General features: G+C 39.1%; 1 protein-coding gene across 26 annotated transcripts in view; it reads right to left on the bottom strand.

Moving 5' to 3' along the window:
* The window catches only part of LOC124132118, a 239,477-nt gene that overhangs the window by 166,055 nt on the left and 55,325 nt on the right, over positions 1-18,097 (bottom strand). For 22 of the 26 annotated variants that reach the window (XM_048382600.1, XM_048382604.1, XM_048382610.1 and 19 more), the window contains exons 2-8: positions 8,120-8,194; positions 6,188-6,235; positions 5,469-5,637; positions 4,710-5,083; positions 4,098-4,145; positions 1,378-1,625; positions 378-684 (exon numbers count right to left, since the gene is read on the bottom strand). In XM_048382600.1, the coding sequence (XP_048238557.1) occupies positions 378-684; positions 1,378-1,625; positions 4,098-4,145; positions 4,710-5,083; positions 5,469-5,637; positions 6,188-6,235; positions 8,120-8,189 (1,264 nt within the window). In that variant the 5' untranslated portion in view covers positions 8,190-8,194. Of the gene's footprint in view, positions 1-377; positions 685-1,377; positions 1,626-4,097; positions 4,146-4,709; positions 5,084-5,468; positions 5,638-6,187; positions 6,236-8,119; positions 8,195-12,869; positions 12,888-18,097 lie in introns of those variants that run through there. The other 4 variants (XM_048382607.1, XM_048382609.1, XM_048382608.1 and 1 more) reach the window with 2 other exon arrangements.

The following is an 18,097-nucleotide window of genomic DNA, read 5'->3' as shown; positions in this document are numbered from 1 at the left end:
ATAGGCAATCAGGAATTGCTTGAACATGATCGAATCAGTGTTTTCATGTGTTAACTCTCATTCCACAACACTGATAATGATGTAATGAAATAATGTTTAAACTGGCATTTTAAATGTGATCCCAGTATAGCAGTGGTGGACCCCATTGGTCAAATTCTTCTTGTTCACAGGTCATTTCAGACCAGTAGATTAAGATTTTCAAAAGTCTTGGGGTCGTGTTTATTCCTGTATAGACCAACTAAGACCATGATCTAATTTATATGAACAATATTGAACAAGATTATTGCAGAATAGACTTTTAAAAAATGTCAAGAATGACCGATATTACATCTGGGAAAAGTATGAGTAATAACTCTTAGTAAATAACACAAACTTACATGGCTGAATCTGCTCCACAAAGTCATCCCGGGCTGAGGCCAGCTCCCCAAAGTTGTCCAGTTCATAGTAGTTGACCCCTGTAGCAATAGCCTCCAGTTCATCCGGAAACTCAAGATTGAGACCAATGGCGTAAACAAGGGCACCACTGTTCTGTAGATCCTGTGCTGCCTGAATGGTGTTGGCGACATCAATGTTGGAGTTAGAGTCAGTGACAACAATCACCATATTAGGCACCTGAGGTCGATCACCTGCTCTACTGTTGAACATTTGCTGACGTACCAGGTTCAAGCCTGATGCAGAGTTAGCCTGAAATATGATTTCAGAGTCTGAAATAACTTGGATTTAGTAATCATTATTTTTCTTTGAACTAACATTTTTATGTATGCATTTGAATAAGGCAGTCATCCAAGTCAGTACCAGAATTTATCTTGTTGAAGCTGTGTTAATTCCTGTTCCTAGTACACTACAAACATCAAGTAAGTTTAACTAATCAAAATCGATGAAAATAGTAACACTTTCAAAATGTTTTAGTTTTACTAGTGCCCTATGTGAAATCTATATAAACTGTGTCTCAATTCTTTCACAAGGCCTATATAACTCTGACAATGTAGTGGGATGGAGTGTGTAACAGATTGTAGCTTTATGCTGCAGACTGCAATATTTCTGCTCGAGTCAGAGCCAGGCAATCCTTTGGCTGACTGCAAGAGCAATTCCCCTGCTGGGACATGATGACACACAATCAGTCCAGTAACAAATTGTAACCACCTTACTCCATAAGACTGATTCCATTCCACGTACTGATCACTGATGTCCCCCAACAAAGTGAGTGAATGAAGGCACTCAATAAAGATGGTGGTTCCAAATCCAAATTTTGAGTTTTATGTGAATGTACTTTTAGTCTCATGTTAGGCAAGGGATTCTTGGTACTCAGATGGCATTGTAAGAATAAATGAAAAATAGCATGACTGAAACATTTGCACTTATTATTCAGTATCCCACCTGTCCATCACGGTAGTTGAAGTTGATCCTGTCAATGCCGGTCATGACATCCTGTTTTGAAGCATACTGGTTTAGATTAAAGACTACTTCTGCATTGCCTCTATAAACAGCAGCTCCCACTCGCACTGCACCAGAATCAATATCTGCTCTGAAAACTGACGACTTGAGGAAGTCCAGAACTTGACTAAAGGAATTGCGCTGAATCTTGTTGGAGAAGTGAAGTAAAAACACTAGATCCAGTTGATTTCCTGTAACAAAGATGTTTAGTGAACAATCAACAGTGCATGGCCAGTTCCAAAAACAAAATTCAGTACCAGTGGAAATATAAAAAATTATCTTTCACGGATTTATTACAGCTTTTCCACACAAGGTTGGGCAAAATAAAAATAACAAGATAAAAAGTGAGCAAGGCTCACTTATACCCCCAACCTTGACTCCAAACTTTGACACGAATGTATTTTAAAGTTCAAAACATGAAAAAAGCAATATTTTCTCAAAAATCCACTTATTGAAATCAAACTCTGCCCTGCATCTCTCTTATTTGCATAAAAACTGTACTCCCAATTGAAAAGAATCCATGAAGTAGCTTTGTGTAGAATACCAAAATTAAACTCTGTACTGCACCTTGTCTATTAGAATGGAAACTGTTCCCTTAATTTGAAAAGAATCCATGAAATAGTTTGCAAGTTAATATAGGTCACACAAATATTTAAGTAAAACAAATCTTAGTTAAAAAATGTTAAAAAGCTGTATTGTCAGAAAATCCAAATATTGAAATAAAACTTCACACTTCAGACTATATACTCCCGCCCTTTTAGGTTTGGGCCTGGGGGTATAAAATTAGATAGAGCTATGAGGATCATTTATTTAGTAATTATTTATTTATATGAAAGTCATTCTGCTGTGGGGTTAAAACTGCAGCTGGCTTATTGAATCACTGATAGTGATGTAGACATGGAACTTATATATTACAGTTTTTATTGTATAAGAGGAGTCTATATTACAATATTAAAACAATATTTTTATGTTGAATTTATTTCAGTAGGGGCAGCGGGCCCATGAAATGAAAAATATAAAATGTGTGGCCTTATTAGAAATAAATGCAATTGTCAGTAGTTTTGAAACCTTATACATGTAGGTTTGGATTGATTAATCTTTGTCTGTAGGTGAGGTGAGGTGAGGTGAGGTGAGGTGAGGTGAGGTGAGGTGAAATGAGATCTAACGTCGCTTCTAAGATTATTGCACTCATAGAGCGACGTGCATGCACGTGTGTATGTGTGGCTACTTGTACTAGTCTGGAATGATGTTGATTTTATAGTGCTAGCCCACTGAGATACCATGCCACAGTTTAACATGAATACCCCACTCAGACACAGTATACCGACTCCAAGCCAACCAGTCCTTGTTTTAGCCCCTTAATGCTTAGCACCAGGCAGGGTAAATCTAACAAGTACCATCTTTTAACCACTTTTGGTATGACGGGGCTGGGGATCGAACATTGGACATTCCGCTCTCCGGGCAGACGCTCTACCACTAGACCACGGAGGCGGTTTGCCTGTAGGTAGACTCATGTAAGACAAAGTCTGTAGCGTAAACATTATGAAGGAGTTTCATCCATTATATCTTTTGACATAGCTGATAATAATGACTGATAACAATCCACACCATCGTCAATAAATCTGGCCAGCCTATCGATCATCTTTTGTCTCTTTAAGTTCTTTAAGAAAAGCATGGGACACTTGGGCATTCCGTTTCTGGATCCCTTGACACAAATGTACTAAAATGTGGAATAAAACTGAAATTGCGATGTCCTTTTATCCTCCCCTGCAAATCTGTTAACTAATTCCAATAATGAAAAAAATCCTTTAAAGTAACATATTTCCCGTATTAGATGCCTGTGTGTCTATTAATTTCATGCAAGACATTGACCTGATATCGATTAGGGGCCCGGTTACCTTACTACCTTCCGAATCCAAAATTCTACAATCATAAGAGTACATTAGCAGGAAAAGGTCCTCATTAATCTCCAACATATCATGGTATAAATTTGCAAATTCCTAGCTTGGTCATTCATCAGAGACCCAGCTTCACAGAGGAAATATGGCAGGTCAAAAGAGTCAATGTCAATAAAAAAACCCCACCTTTTCTTATTTAATTATTTTAATTGACCAACAACAAAAATAAATCAGAAATCACTGAATTTTAAATTCATGTAAAAAAAGAGGCCATAACTGGAAGACATTCTACTGTGGATTAAAGTACCCACATGTGATGCAACTGAACTGAGAGGTTAAGACCCCCCCCCACCCACACTTACCCCCTACCCACACCCCACCCCGCCCCGCCCCGCCCCCGCTCACCTCACCCACACCCACACCAAACCCCACCTCCATTTGCTTCTTAATCTGATGAAATTAGAACAAACGTGCCGATACCTGTAAAGATATTTATACGTGAGTCCAACGTGATTCAAACATGCATTTCGAAACTTCCCGCATACATTTTGTAGCGGCTTTTGGTAAGCAGACGACAAAAAAAATTGTCAATTGTGCAAGGGAGGCAACTCTTACTTGCAAAGTTACTTCCTAGTTGGAATATCAATTGAACTATTGTGACATTGATTACAGAGTTCGAACACAGAGGTACAACATAACTTTGCAAAATTAAAATAAAGATTCATTAGTGCATATATGCCGATATGCATAGGTAAATACACAAACCTTGAATTGAGCCTGATGCACCGCCATCGCCGTTACCGCCTTTCCCACCTAAAACAGTATTGTGATCAGTAACTGACAGTAATTGTGAAAGAACTGAATCAAGACTAGCTGTGTGAAAAAACCCAGTAACACTATAAGTAACACACAAAGTACTCACTATTCAATTGAGCACGAAAGAATTCCCACATTTTACAAACAAGTCCAAGTCAAAAACAAGTCAAATCCTAAGATGGCGTATAAATGTACTGCAGTACTAAAGGAATTTTCCACTATGTTCAAGATAAAAGTTCAAACTGACATTGTTTTTACTCTATTTCCACGTGGAACCGCCTGAAAGAGTTAAACTCTTGTTTGAGAACGACATATCACTGCAACAGGCTACACCCAGTGTGCACAATCAATGAATGATGCTGTTACAGTTTAGCGTCAACTTTATCCTATTATTTTTCTTGCTAAAACAGACGTCTTCCATTTTTCGAATATGCAAATAGCGATACAAATGAAACCTTTATGGAACGAGAGATTCGGTAATACCGGATACGGTTATTAACAAGGAAAGTGAAGCTATTGACCTCGTAGAGCAGAAAACTTAAAAGTTTGCCAACTACGTACATATTGTGGAGTAAACTACGTCACTCATGAAGGCGAGGTCAGCAGCATCGTTGATGAGAAACTTGTGGTCATCTGCTGGGTCTGTCACAAGTGTGTCGATCTCCCCTTCATTTTGTACACCGACGCCAACGGCGGCGATCTTGATCCCTGCAGCCTTAATTTTTTTGGCTTCGCCTGCGCTTCGTCTGGCCTTGACCTGTGAATTGCCACCAGTCAGAAGGAGGACGTACTTTTCGGCGTCTGCGCGGGCACCCTTAAAGAACCTCTGTGTCTGGATGAAGGCCTTGGAGAAGTCGCGACGCCCCCTTTCCTGTGGTGCCGACAATATTCCCCGCTGGACCGAGTCCAGAGTCCTGAACTTGCCGAACCCGAACCTAGGTTTGGTTGTAACAATCGTTAGCGGGATAACAAAAAATCCAACAAAGAATAAGTTGCATATAACGCCTCTTTGAACAGCATTGCAGTTACATTCATACGTCCCAGCTAAATGTGTGAGGAGAGACCGATGTGACGGAACTCACAGATGTTAACTAGTTTGGAGAACTACACGATCATCGTCTGGTGCTGACAACACAAATACCATTACATTGTATCAGCTAAAGGACGCAACTGTTCCGAGATTTTCTGATCGAAAGAAATTTCTGAACCAATGGCATAAAATTTTGAATGACCAATTTCATTCACAGTGTGTGTGTGTGTGTGTGGGGGGGGGGGGGGGGGGGGGGGGGGGGGGGGGGGCTGGTGGGTTGTAATACGTACTTATTCCTTGCCCTTGAACTGGCGCCAATCAGGGCGACTCTGACGTTACCGGTATCAACGCTGGCGAACTCAACGACATCGTTAGCAAACTGCCTGAGAGCAGTGTAGACCGTTGGTGGAGCTGCACTATCTAATATTATCACCAGGTCAATCTTTGTCTGTCCACAGCCTGGTGAGATAAAACATGAAAGACATTGCAACATTCCGCATTCTACATTTGCTACAGGCACAGTCAAACGAGGATGACAATGTCGGACATAACGAAACATCGTGCTATAACGAACGCATATCAATGTTTGGTGTCTTGCCATACATGTCTAATGTATAAGATAGCCACGGGTTGCTCACGTACTTGTTTATTAGTCTTAAATCTTCTGGTAGTGATAACATTTCGAATTTCGAATATCCGAATTCATGTTTAGTTCCCATGAAGTTCCCGTATATTACTTTTACATTTGGATCTCCTGTGTCAGAAAAATCCAGAATCTGGACAGTTACTGTTGGGAGGTCTGTATAGAAATATAGGCATTCGTAAAGTGTGTAAGTCCGAACGATTTCACTGGGAACGGTACCGCCAGGATTAACAACATCTCACAGTAGTACCTTTTGTAAGGACGTGATCCACATGTCAAATTTGAGAACATTTATAATTAGAACATACATCTGGAAATTTAATGAACTTTCTATTTACACTTTGGAAAGGTTTTAGTTTAACTCACCTGAAATTCCATTTGGCACAACTGGCAATGTCCCCTCAGGAAACAAATCTGAATCGAAAATGAGGACGCCGTTTTTTTCAAAGGGAATATTGTAACCTCAAATAAAGTAGTCAGCAAAATACGTAACTGTAATTTTTAAATGTGGATAAATCATCTAATTTAAGGACCCTACAGCCTCTGTTTTGTAGAAAGATATATTCCTGACCGCTCGGGTTAATACTGGAAGTATGTCAACCTTACTGAACTAACAATTCTGATAGGAGTTGGTTGATGTTTATGATTAAATACAAACTCATTATTTCAAAAGCCCATATTCCTGCTTTGGCTGTCCTGGCCTCTTTGCATGTTAAACTTGGAATATAACCATTTGTGCTTTGAAGTTTGACGTAGTCCTACTGTAGATTACATACTTCTCAGATACCTCTTTTTTAAATTTGGAACCGAGTGTTTTAGCGTTCTCAGTAGTGTTCCCCCGGAAGATAGACGTTTCACTGCATATGAAGTATGATTATGGAATACAATCAAATTTGCTTTAGATAAAATAAGTTAAATTTAATGCAACGTAAGTTTGGGTGGTTATGTCGTTTGCTTAAATTAACGCCGAAGGCTTGGATTCCTACATAAGTAGAATTTGTCAAACCCTTTCAAGGTGTCCACCAGCCCAAATAATGCTGGACAATTGCGAACTATTGCCTAATAAATACCATACTCACTCAAGATTGGGCGTTTAGAAGACCAAAAGTTGAAAATTGTTAAGAATAATTGCAATGAAATCTCGTTAAATCGATTGGCACTGTCCCGAGCGTAATCGTGTGGACTAACGAATTATTGTTCTGATTAATTATGTTTGTGTATTTGGAAGTCGCCTGGAAAATGTGCTTTGCCGTCCGAAGACGTCTGTCGAACGTCGCGGCTTCATCTTCATTTTGGGAAAACAAAGGCGCACCTCACTATGCCAACTTGGTCATGGAACTATTGAAGTTGTCCGTGGCTAAAATACACTTAATGTGAAAAATGTCTGTCATGCTTTTGGGGGGCAAACATATTTATGTGCATAACGTGACATTCTTTAACTGTGTCAATATTTGTATTCCATTACATTGACATACACTTATCGTTAATAAATCCAATTTTGTTAATTCATTGGCATAAATGTGCATTTATGATCCGATCGTGACATTGGTAAACGTTACTCTCCATCAAGGTGGCATGGTTAAAGCATCAAGTCCTTGAGAAGTGACCCTCATGAATTTCGATTGCAACTGTTACCGCAAAAGAAAACTGCCCGAGCAGCGTTCATGATCCCGATATCGTGGGAAGACGACCTCAAGCGGAAACTAATTCTAACACTTGAACTAAACGTTCATTCTAACCCAAATAGGAATTACCATGATTGTTTACAAGGATGGTTGAATGAATACATATATGTGCTGGAGTCGTCTTTCTTCATAAACAGACAAGTCCACTCCAAATCAATTATTTGTTTAGTGGCCTAAACAAGATGTAATGAAAGCTTAAATGAGTTTAACGAAAATAACTTTGCCTGTTTCTTTTGTACGCCGCAATAATCTATATCACGGTGGCCTGTAAATAATGGCGTATGGGCCGGACAAATTAGTGTTAGAGCAATATGAAGGTAACGTGTAAATGAAAAATTTAAATTGTAATGCTCTTTATACATCTGTTAGTTATATTAATAAACATTTGCTACTGACAATCTTGGTGTATTTGGTCAGCAAGTTACATGAGACAAACTGACCGCATGCAATTAAAGAATGCGATTAGCTTCTAAAATAACGATAGATGTTAAATATTTGGATTTGAAGTGAAAGCACTTGGTTAAATAAATAAATTATCAACGCGATATAATATAAACAAAACAATGCCCAGCGTTATGAAAGTTAGATATGTAAAACAGTGTGTGGTACTTACTGTCCTGAGCTAGACAACAAGCCAGAAGCCCCAATATCACAGTCAGCAAATGGCGACACATTGTTGCCATTCAGTCTGAAAGAAAGAAAAACATAATTAATATTTATGTCAAGTAAATGTTTTGCAGGGGAGAGCAGACCAAAATAAACAGCTGATAAGAATGTTGTTCATTGGTCGCTCTGACATTACCAATTCGAAAACTGCAAGCAAAGAAAGATAAAATACTCTGAAATGGGATACCTGTGAATGTGTAAACATATGTATGTTGATCATAATTGAGAGATAAACTCCTTAATCTGTATATACTATCCACCAAACGCGTATGTTTTGAAAGATGTGGAATGTAATCAGGAATTCGTTTTAAAGGATCCGTGCGTAATTTGAAGCGTTCGTAAAAGTACCATCTGGTAGCAGTCACAATACGTGAATAAGACTATGTCAGTGGTATACCAACATGCTTCGTACTATATATATACATGAGCACCCAAATTATATCCAAATATCAAATCCACTGAAGACTTAAACTAAATCCGATACACGGATGTCCCATTTGAACACCATGTAAGCTAGGGCTGGCAAGTTCAAATGATATTTACTGTACATGTATGCTGAGATACACATTCAGCTTTCGAACTGAACTTTGCATGGTCATATAGAAATACACTGTACTAAAATAAAAGCATAAAGTCCATGATCGTAAGAAAGGATTCATTTTACGATTCCGACTACGTCAATGATACAGGTCAAAATAAGTATTTGCATCGGACATAATTTGTGCCACTGATACGTCAAAGTGAGGAATGTCCTCCACGTGTCTACCAAACAACGATCTGACAGTTTTACTAAGGCCTTGATTGTTGTAACCCTGTTCAAACAACGTTTGGGTAAGAGTCGCATGGCACTCTTTGAAATGTTCGTAGTAAGAGCATGCTCGATGTATCTCAAAAGTTGTGAAAGGCTGAAACTGTTAGAATATTGATCGACATAAAGGGTAGTTGACAATTGGAAAGTTTGAGTTTTTCTTCTTGTCATACAGTCTTGTGCAGAGTTTTTTGTCACTCGTATGCATAAAGAAACAGATTGGCAAGGACGGGTGCCCATGGGGATGCTCACTTCTTGCCTAATGTCCTATCCCCAAATATCCCATAGATATTAAGTATGAGGTCACGTTTTTCACATATTGTTTTCTCAGATGACAATTGCATTCATTTTTGACAAATTTCCCCATCTTTTCTACGATGATCATTTTTCACACGGTAGGCTATTTAGTCATGTCAATGACCGTCTTGCTGAACATGGAGGGCATTGCGCGGTTATACACTTGTACTCGATAGACCGTAGCTACATAGAAGTTTACATCACAAGAAGTGCTTTGGTTGAGCTAAAACGGATGTACCTGAAGATTGCTGGATAATATAACTTCAAATCAATATGATGCAGACATCAATACATGTATAACGCGTTTTTTTTTATCTAGATGATCACCTAAATAAATATTTTTATGAGGTCAGTGTATGTTCTCTCGCTCACCTCACCCTCATTAATGTGAAAAAAGACGTCTACCCCGTGAAAACGAAATACCAAAGTTAACGTCAAACGAAATTATCGGTTGATGAAGATATATGTTATCAGTTGTGTCTTGACGATCGGGAAATAAATCTTCGAGGCGTTGGCTTGAACGAATGATTCAATGACAATTTCATTCTCAATAGACCACTGAATCATCGAACCTTGCGTGAAAACAGTCTGGGACTGAAAAGTAGCTCGTAATACAGGCCTTTCAGACAGAGTAACAGTGAAATATTAGTTTCGTATTTTATATAATACGAAACTAAAACTAGTTTAAGTTTACGTTTCGTAAAATAACTATATATTGGCAGCACAGTGGTTAGCATGAAGTCGGTTCATCTGAGTAGTGATGCACGTCCAACTATCCCCTCTCTGCAAAACAGCGATATGAGACAAAGATCTGATATGGGCTTGATTAAATTCCGACACTACCCAAAACTTTGATTTCAAACTTGCATATTAATATATTTCCCGGTTGTACTGATGAATTGCATGCATGACTGCATGGGTGCAGTTACATAGACCTATACTCATTCATACCTGTATTGTGACTATAAAATTACGCACCCTCTATTGCACAGTTTTCGGCCACTCTTACTTGGCAGATATGGTGTCGTGTGTCAGAAATACCATTACCCACTAAACACTGCTGTATTGAAAAACATTTGGCTCCAAACAGTACCTGATTTCACTGCTAAAAAATAACCCTGTTTTGTTGAAACAGTGATATGATTTAAGCATCTAATCTTCGAACTTTTCCTCAGAATATTTAACAATGAATCCGCCCTCCCAGATACGACGGTTGGTTGATTCTATCGCCCAATATATAATAAAGTAATTTGTTGAAACATTGGCGTCAATACATTTTTCTTTGGAATATACCTCACCATGTTTAATCATGAATAAATTATCCGGCTGAATTATTGATTCTACTTCTTATCAATAAAATAATCCTGCTTTGTTGAATCATTGGCATGCATATGTTTTTCATTGGAATGCACCCTCAGCATGAATAGCCAAGAATCCATCATCTCCCATGGGATGTTCGGCCCTTCAAACAAATCAGGTGGAATGTGGACTTTTAATTCGTTTATCTCGAAGTGAGAATGCATACTATTATGTCGATACATCATTGTATAAATTATAAGCATATATACCAGGAAAGGAAATTCATTTCTCATCTCTGAATTATTCTTTGGGGCTATGACTCATATCGTCGTGATCAGCCATAACTCGGCCTATTAACTTAACTCATGGCTCCTGCTAGACTGTGAATGGGCGGAGGTCTCCAAGAACCCATCGTCTGCTGCGCGATTATCTACCAGATACAATGTGCGAACTTGTAATAACGAACTGGTGCATCGTGTGCGTGAAAGACATTATTGTTGTATGTATTTAAGTGCGATGTTCGCATACGCACAGCGTGCAAAATGTCTAATCGACAAAAGATGACGCTCATTTTCATTGTTATTATTACTGTATGCTATATAAAATCACGATTATCATCAACGGCTTCTTGGCTGCAACCACTGCAACACCCACACTCTAATAATCATAATATCGTACAATCATCAAACATTTACATCGCTACATCAAATAGTGGCGATTATTCGCAGATGTAACGTGACGTTGATGCGCTTTTCTCAAGACTGTGACCGTTTAAAATATAATATTCGTACAGCTTTCTAATGCGGTGTTCTTTGATATGTAATTAAATAAATGATTCTTTTTACGTTTTTTTTATAAATATGGTTATGTAAACATTTTAAAAAAAAGACCTAAATTCCAAAGCCAATTAGCTTGAAACATACATCTCAGTGAGTAAGAAACTATTTCCCTATGTTCATTGTTTGGATCAGCAAATGCAATATGTTTTATCTCAGTATGTTTTTTTGTCAGTATATAATAGTCAGGCAGTTTTAGCCCTTGTGCTAAGGTGCTAAGACATGATTATAAGAGCCGCCTTTGCATTACCCCCAGTAGTTAGAGAAAACATGTACTGTCAGAAAAGTGGAAATTCTAACTTCAACAAATACCTCCAGGCACAGTAGCCGTAATCAGACGTGTATATCTACCAATACAGATTCTATGATTACTTCTCCGCAAATAAACAGACCTAAATACCACAAACAAAGAGATGTTGATAGTGAAAATATAGAGGCCAAAATAGGTTTGATGGATAAATAAACATTTAAGGAGCTTATCACGATGACAAGGTCAACAGATGGTCACAACACTATCTACATCAGCTGACCACAGGCTACACCGCTTTGAACAGTATTCCAGTTACATCACGTCTCAGGCGTTTACCACTTTGGTGAAACCCTCGAACACGGGGATTGTGCTGACAAACCTAAAATTTGTATGTTTATTGTTTAACGCCGCAATATTCCAGCTATATGACGGCGCTCTTTAAATAACTGAGTCTGGACCAGACAATCCAGTAATTGATATCATGAGCATCAATCTACGCAATTGCGATACTATGAAATGCATCAACCAAGTCAGCGAACCTGACCACCCCATCCCGTTAGTCCCAATTGGTGGAATAACCGTTATCCAAAATATGCATCGGTCACCATACTATGCATATCAGGCATTCCACGACTGGTAATAGAATGAGTGCCAAAGACGCTTCTGTCAAGTGTCTTTAGACATAATAACATCTTTCTAGAACTCCAAAGTCTGTCCTCAAGAATATTTACTGCTGGCACTTCAAATATACATTCGCAACCACGCGCATGATTCTGGGGAGAGACGAATCGCTTCTTGCGTTGTGTTTGTTGAATGTAGCAATAGTATTACGATAAGATAATTATTTGGATATATATCAATGTGTAACATTCTTGATAAAACAGAATGATTACTCATGTCATAGATTATCAGTGTAATTATCATTATCATTCCCGAAATGGTGTTCGGCGCTTTAATTTTCACTATGAATGAGCTTGAATGTATTAGAAATTATTAGTCAGGTGTGCAAATTATGAATAATATCTATATAATTAACGTACAGATCCTTCATTATAATGTATATAACAGTTATTTAGAATATTCAACATGAGCAACTTATGGCTTAAATGTATACAAGACAGTGATGGAATCAGAGAAATCATTCAGTGCCAAAACTAGGATAAAATACTCAATAACTAGTCCCATGACGTCAAGTGGATCCACTTACGTTTACGATGGCCAAGGGTTGATGTGAGAATCCTACTCACACATTCCCGCTAACAGTCCTTAAGGTGAAGTTACACTGTCGTAAGGCTGAGTAGGAACTGGTCGCCTCTTATACCTATACACAGTGCGTTCTTGCAATATGATCGGTTCCAACGAAGGCGAGAACGTTGAAAGTTTCGCCTAAATGACAGGTCACATGATGCTTTTAGCTAGCGCCAGTGCGGAATGCTACCTCAGTTACACGAGGTCATAAAACTCAATTAGCTAGATTTTGGAATGCATTTTGGACATTCTAATGAAATTGTTCGGCAAATACGCGTGATAGATGAATGACATGTCACTTTTAAATATAACCGTTATGAACCATATATTGATGTTTTATATAATATAGCATAACTTGTTGGGGGCGTTGAGATGATGGTCCACCTGTGGAACGAACGAAGTGCAATCGCGGGTTCATTACACTGCAGTTACCGCGTTGAAACAACAGGCACATCTAGTTGGGTTGAGACTCCAAAACAATTTCGAAAACAACACTCTTTTCTTAGAATTGCAATTATTGTAAGTGTTATGTTTGAAACAATTACATACATGAACGTCATGTTTGTAAAAAAAATATTCATTTTGATTAAATGAGTAACCGGTAGTTGGTAATGCATGCAGCTAACTTACCGTTGTTTTAAATTGTGCGACAGGAAACTTCATGTCTTAAGTAAGATATCGGCGATATTTCATTCGTTTGCGATCAATACACGATTTTCAGTTAGAAGATATTTTAGACGTACATGTAGATTAGATGTTTAGATTGGGTCTTGGAAACATTGAATCTTTTATAAGTGTTAAAATGTATGTGTTTATATTTTTATATGTGACCGGGACGAAAAATCACATTTTCATGAATAATCCCTTTACAGTTTGTCTTTCTCTTCGTCATAAACATCGCCGTTACATAGGAGACGGCAAGTGTTCGTTCCAGTCTCCTTTGTATTTGCATGCATACACTTGTTCAAACCGGATCCATGTTTCTATACTTCGGATCTACTGCGCAGGTGAGAACTTGTTATGTAAAACGTTCATCTTGAGTTATCAGTGAGGCAGTGCTCTCAACCACGCAGAGAGCATGATATACGCGGGCTCCTCAAAAATATACCGCCAGGTCATAAAGGGTCCCTTTTTAACTGCACATATTTAGTAATGACATCATTGCCAGAGGCGTAGCCCTGTAGCATGTAGTACTTAGGTACTACACATTACACAGTCTGAGAGTACTAACGACCCTTAAACTTGCTACCACGCACTCACGCACACGCATACACACAGCCTGAGCCTGTCACTCTATCCATTAAGTCGCATCTTACGACCTACATAAGCTGCTGGGGAAAAGTATAATCGATGAGGTGCATGAAACGATGACATATCACCGCACCGTATTGTTTCATTGCACATGTTTCATTGCAATGCATTGATTTGCATTGTGAATTTGGTTGAAGAAACTGATATAGTAGTTTTCTCAAGTAACACAAGAGCCTAATACATAATGGCATTCCCTTTCTGTTGTAATTACCAGAAACCTCACGCTTAACAATAACACGGTAATGTAAGCCTCGTTGTGAGATAATCAGCGATTGGAACGAGCGTTGGATGTTTCCATTTAACTCTCAATCAGCGACCTTTGCGGTCTTCTGACATTAGGTAGGTAACGAGGGCGTGCATTAGGCTTTGGTATCTTTCCGAATAAAACCAGTGAATCTCTTGATGGGAAGGTAACGGTATAAATGTCACCATTGCAAATATTAATACAACTATTTAACCATTGTAATACCACAATGTCTACAATATACCCCCCCCCCCCCCCCCCCACACACACACACACACACTGCTCAACGAAATCACATACATGTAGGTACCCGTGAAGATATAAATGTTGCTCGATGACAAATAATTAATGTATTGTTATAATATATGTCTTTTAACCATAAAAAAACAAGCTTTATTTATGTTGCACGACCTTTATGCGGCAGCATCTAGCGTTACACTACGCATGTAGATTGTTCGTCAAAGGACATGAAAATAAATAAACATAAGAAACACAGAATATCTTATCCCCTTTGAAACTATTCCGATGTATCAGGCCTTGTGGTGTAATTCATGCTTCTATTATCAGACCTCCTTGTGTTAACATATTGATAAACATCAGCTCACAGCTACTTGAGCTCACGGCTTCCTGCTCAGGTGACCACTCGGGTCCGACTCTTTCACCTCACTTGACCTTTTAATGACCTTCAGTGGCGGATGGGTCATCTTGACCTCGCAGTTAGAAGGCTGATGTAATAACTGAGAAGACTGACATGCAAAACCTGCTTTGATAAACAGTTCGTTGTTTTGTCAACTGATACCACCTGCGTCTGAGACTGGACATGTGACATTTCCACTGGGATGTGTAGGCTTGCGAACAAAGCAGGCGTCGTCCGGGATACGCCGCTGGATGTTTTTGTTAATTTTTTAATTGTTCTCCATTGTAAAGGGAATATAATGTGTTTCCTCTGAAGTAATATCAGGCTTTGAAACTGAAAATAATGGAAAGCGCCCTATTTACAATTTCCGCCCATAATAACGGCATATTACAAACCCATTGTTTACTCTGACTTGGGGCTAACAAACGAGGTGATGGGGTAAAGATGCGTGAGACAGGAGACGCTGACGGGAGGATTGGTGGGTGGGTCGTTTTTTAATTGGAAGATCATAAAAAGGACTTGAAGGGTGGACAACCCATCAGATGCAGAACAAGCTGCACGTACCAGTTGTGGTTCCCGTTTAATTTGTAGGTGGCAAACAAATGCAATTATTTCATACTTCCAGTTTTACAAAATACATTTTAGCTTGAATAAATATTGAACTGAATAAACATCGGTGTACAAAGAACGACTCTTACAAAGATTGTTATTAGGTTTTTGAAGTCATTAACTTCAAATCTGTACAAATTCCATTACGACCGAGATAATAATTTGTATTCTATATTTACTGTATTTAAAAAGTGTATAATGATTTTAGATAAAATTGTTCGCGTTTATTTAACTTCATACACTTGACGTTAATGTTATCAACTTCCCTGTACGGAGAAAGCAAAGTCAAGAACTTCGGTTCTTTATTTGGAACATATGAAGTTATGTGTCTGAGATGTTTACTCACACGAACGTCAATAACCGTGTAAGATGGGATCACTTTAAGAAACTATTAAGTCTTTCAACGCATGCTTTTCATGTTACAGATTCAACCATAAATTATCTCATCTTGTCTCCAAACAACATTTTTTCATTCAACATTCATTTTCAAGTGGCTGATTTAATTTATTTTATCACCTTCTACTCCAAACCTCAGATGACGAGTATATTGTTTGCCAAACCGATTAAGACGAGCACTCAGATACAGACTGACAATTAAACAACTTTGTCTGCTCTAAAATCCCTCTCAGGTTTGTAGTGGAGATGATGTCTTTGAAAAAAGCTGTATATTTATATCTCATAAGGGCCCAACTTTGATAAATGTTAAGAGTTTTCCTGTATATTTGTGTTTAAATCATAACTACGGCAGGAGAGTGGGGAGATTAAAACAGTGCTTGAAGTGGCGTTTACACTGATTTATGGTGGGACCGCTGCCAGTGAATTAAAAAAATATATGGACGCTGTTATTACTTTCCGAATTATGGCGGTTGACACACAGCGGAACCTCGTTAAAATGGATTTGTTCTGACAACAATTCGAGACTAACGACGCATTGAACTCAGAGTAAAGGTTACCAGACAGAATCGCTGATGAGGGGCTCTGTTACGATAATCGGTGAGATCTACGGTGAGGTCACCATATCTGTCGTAGGTGAAAGTCTGATACGTCACCCGTGAGATCTCTGATGAGGTCATCATCACATAGAGTCGGAGGTCTGAACTCTTGGGACGTCTCTGAAAGTCACTGGTGAGATATCGGTGCTGTCACCATAATGGTCGTTTTCGCGGTAAAACAAATTACGGCTAAGATATCCGATGAAGTCATCATATTGGTCATTGGTGAGATCTATGGTAGGCTCTCTGATTCGCCACTCGTGAAATCTCTGGTAAAGTCACCGTAGCGGCGCTGGTGTGGTCACTAGGGAGATCACTGGTCAAATCTCCGATAAAGTCATGCATCATATCGGTCACTGTGATATATGTGGTGGGGTCTCAAATATGTCACTCGTGAAATCTCTTGTGACGTCGCAATAGCGGTCGCTGGTGTGATCATTGGGTCTTGCTGGTTGTGGTGGTGGTGTGTGTGTCATTGATACGTCACTGGTAAAATCACCGGTGACGTCACCATAGCGGTCGCTGGTGTGATCATGGGGTCTTGGTGGTGGTCGTGGTGGTGGTCGTGGTCGTGGTCGTGGTCGTGGTCGTGGTGGTGTGTGTGTGTGTGTGTGTGTGTGTGTGTGTTTGATACGTCACTGGTAAAATCACCGGTGAAGTCACCATAGCGGTCGCTGGTGAGATCTATTGTGGGGTCTCAGATAAGTCACTCTTGAATCTCTTTTGAAATCCCCATAGCTGTCTCTGGTGAGATCACTGGGGATGTATCTCATAGGTCATCGGTCATATCTCCGTTGCGGCCATCGATGACTATACATCAAGCGAGATCACCGCTACAGTCTCCGATGAGATCTCTGGGTGGTCTCCGATGCGTCACCCATAAGGTCACCGTTACAGTCGCCGGTGAGATCTCTGAGGATCCAGGTTCCTTACATTTGGCATTATCAGTTATCTACTTATTTATAGATCAGGAAGTTCAGAAAAGCACCTTTAAAGAAAACTTGACGTGCTTGCCAATATAAGTTTGTGATTAACCTAAAATTCCCAAACACATACGTTCCCCAGGCACTCCAGTGCCCCTTAAATTCAAATATTTGAAATAGTATCACATTAGCAGACGCCCACAGGAATGGTTTATTTCAAACGCTTGAGTGCAGATCTATTCTTATCAAACGGGTAGTCCTCAGAGAACGAGACAAGCGGCATGGCGGCATGAAGAAATCAAACAAGCAGGAATTTTATGATATTAGTCGTAAAAATAACCCGTTTTGTGTAATTTGTCACGCCCAATAAACAGCAGGTGGGAAAAAAGAACCGCCCATATAATTAACTACAGTAAAAAGCTTATCTCCTGCACATGAGAAAAGTATATTTGCAGCTTGCAAGAAGAACGG

Source organism: Haliotis rufescens, unplaced genomic scaffold, assembly GCF_023055435.1.
Source record: "Haliotis rufescens isolate VD_foot unplaced genomic scaffold, xgHalRufe1.0.p SCAF_4, whole genome shotgun sequence".
NCBI lineage: Eukaryota > Metazoa > Mollusca > Gastropoda > Lepetellida > Haliotidae > Haliotis > Haliotis rufescens.
This window is presented reverse-complemented; position numbering and strand designations above follow the sequence as displayed.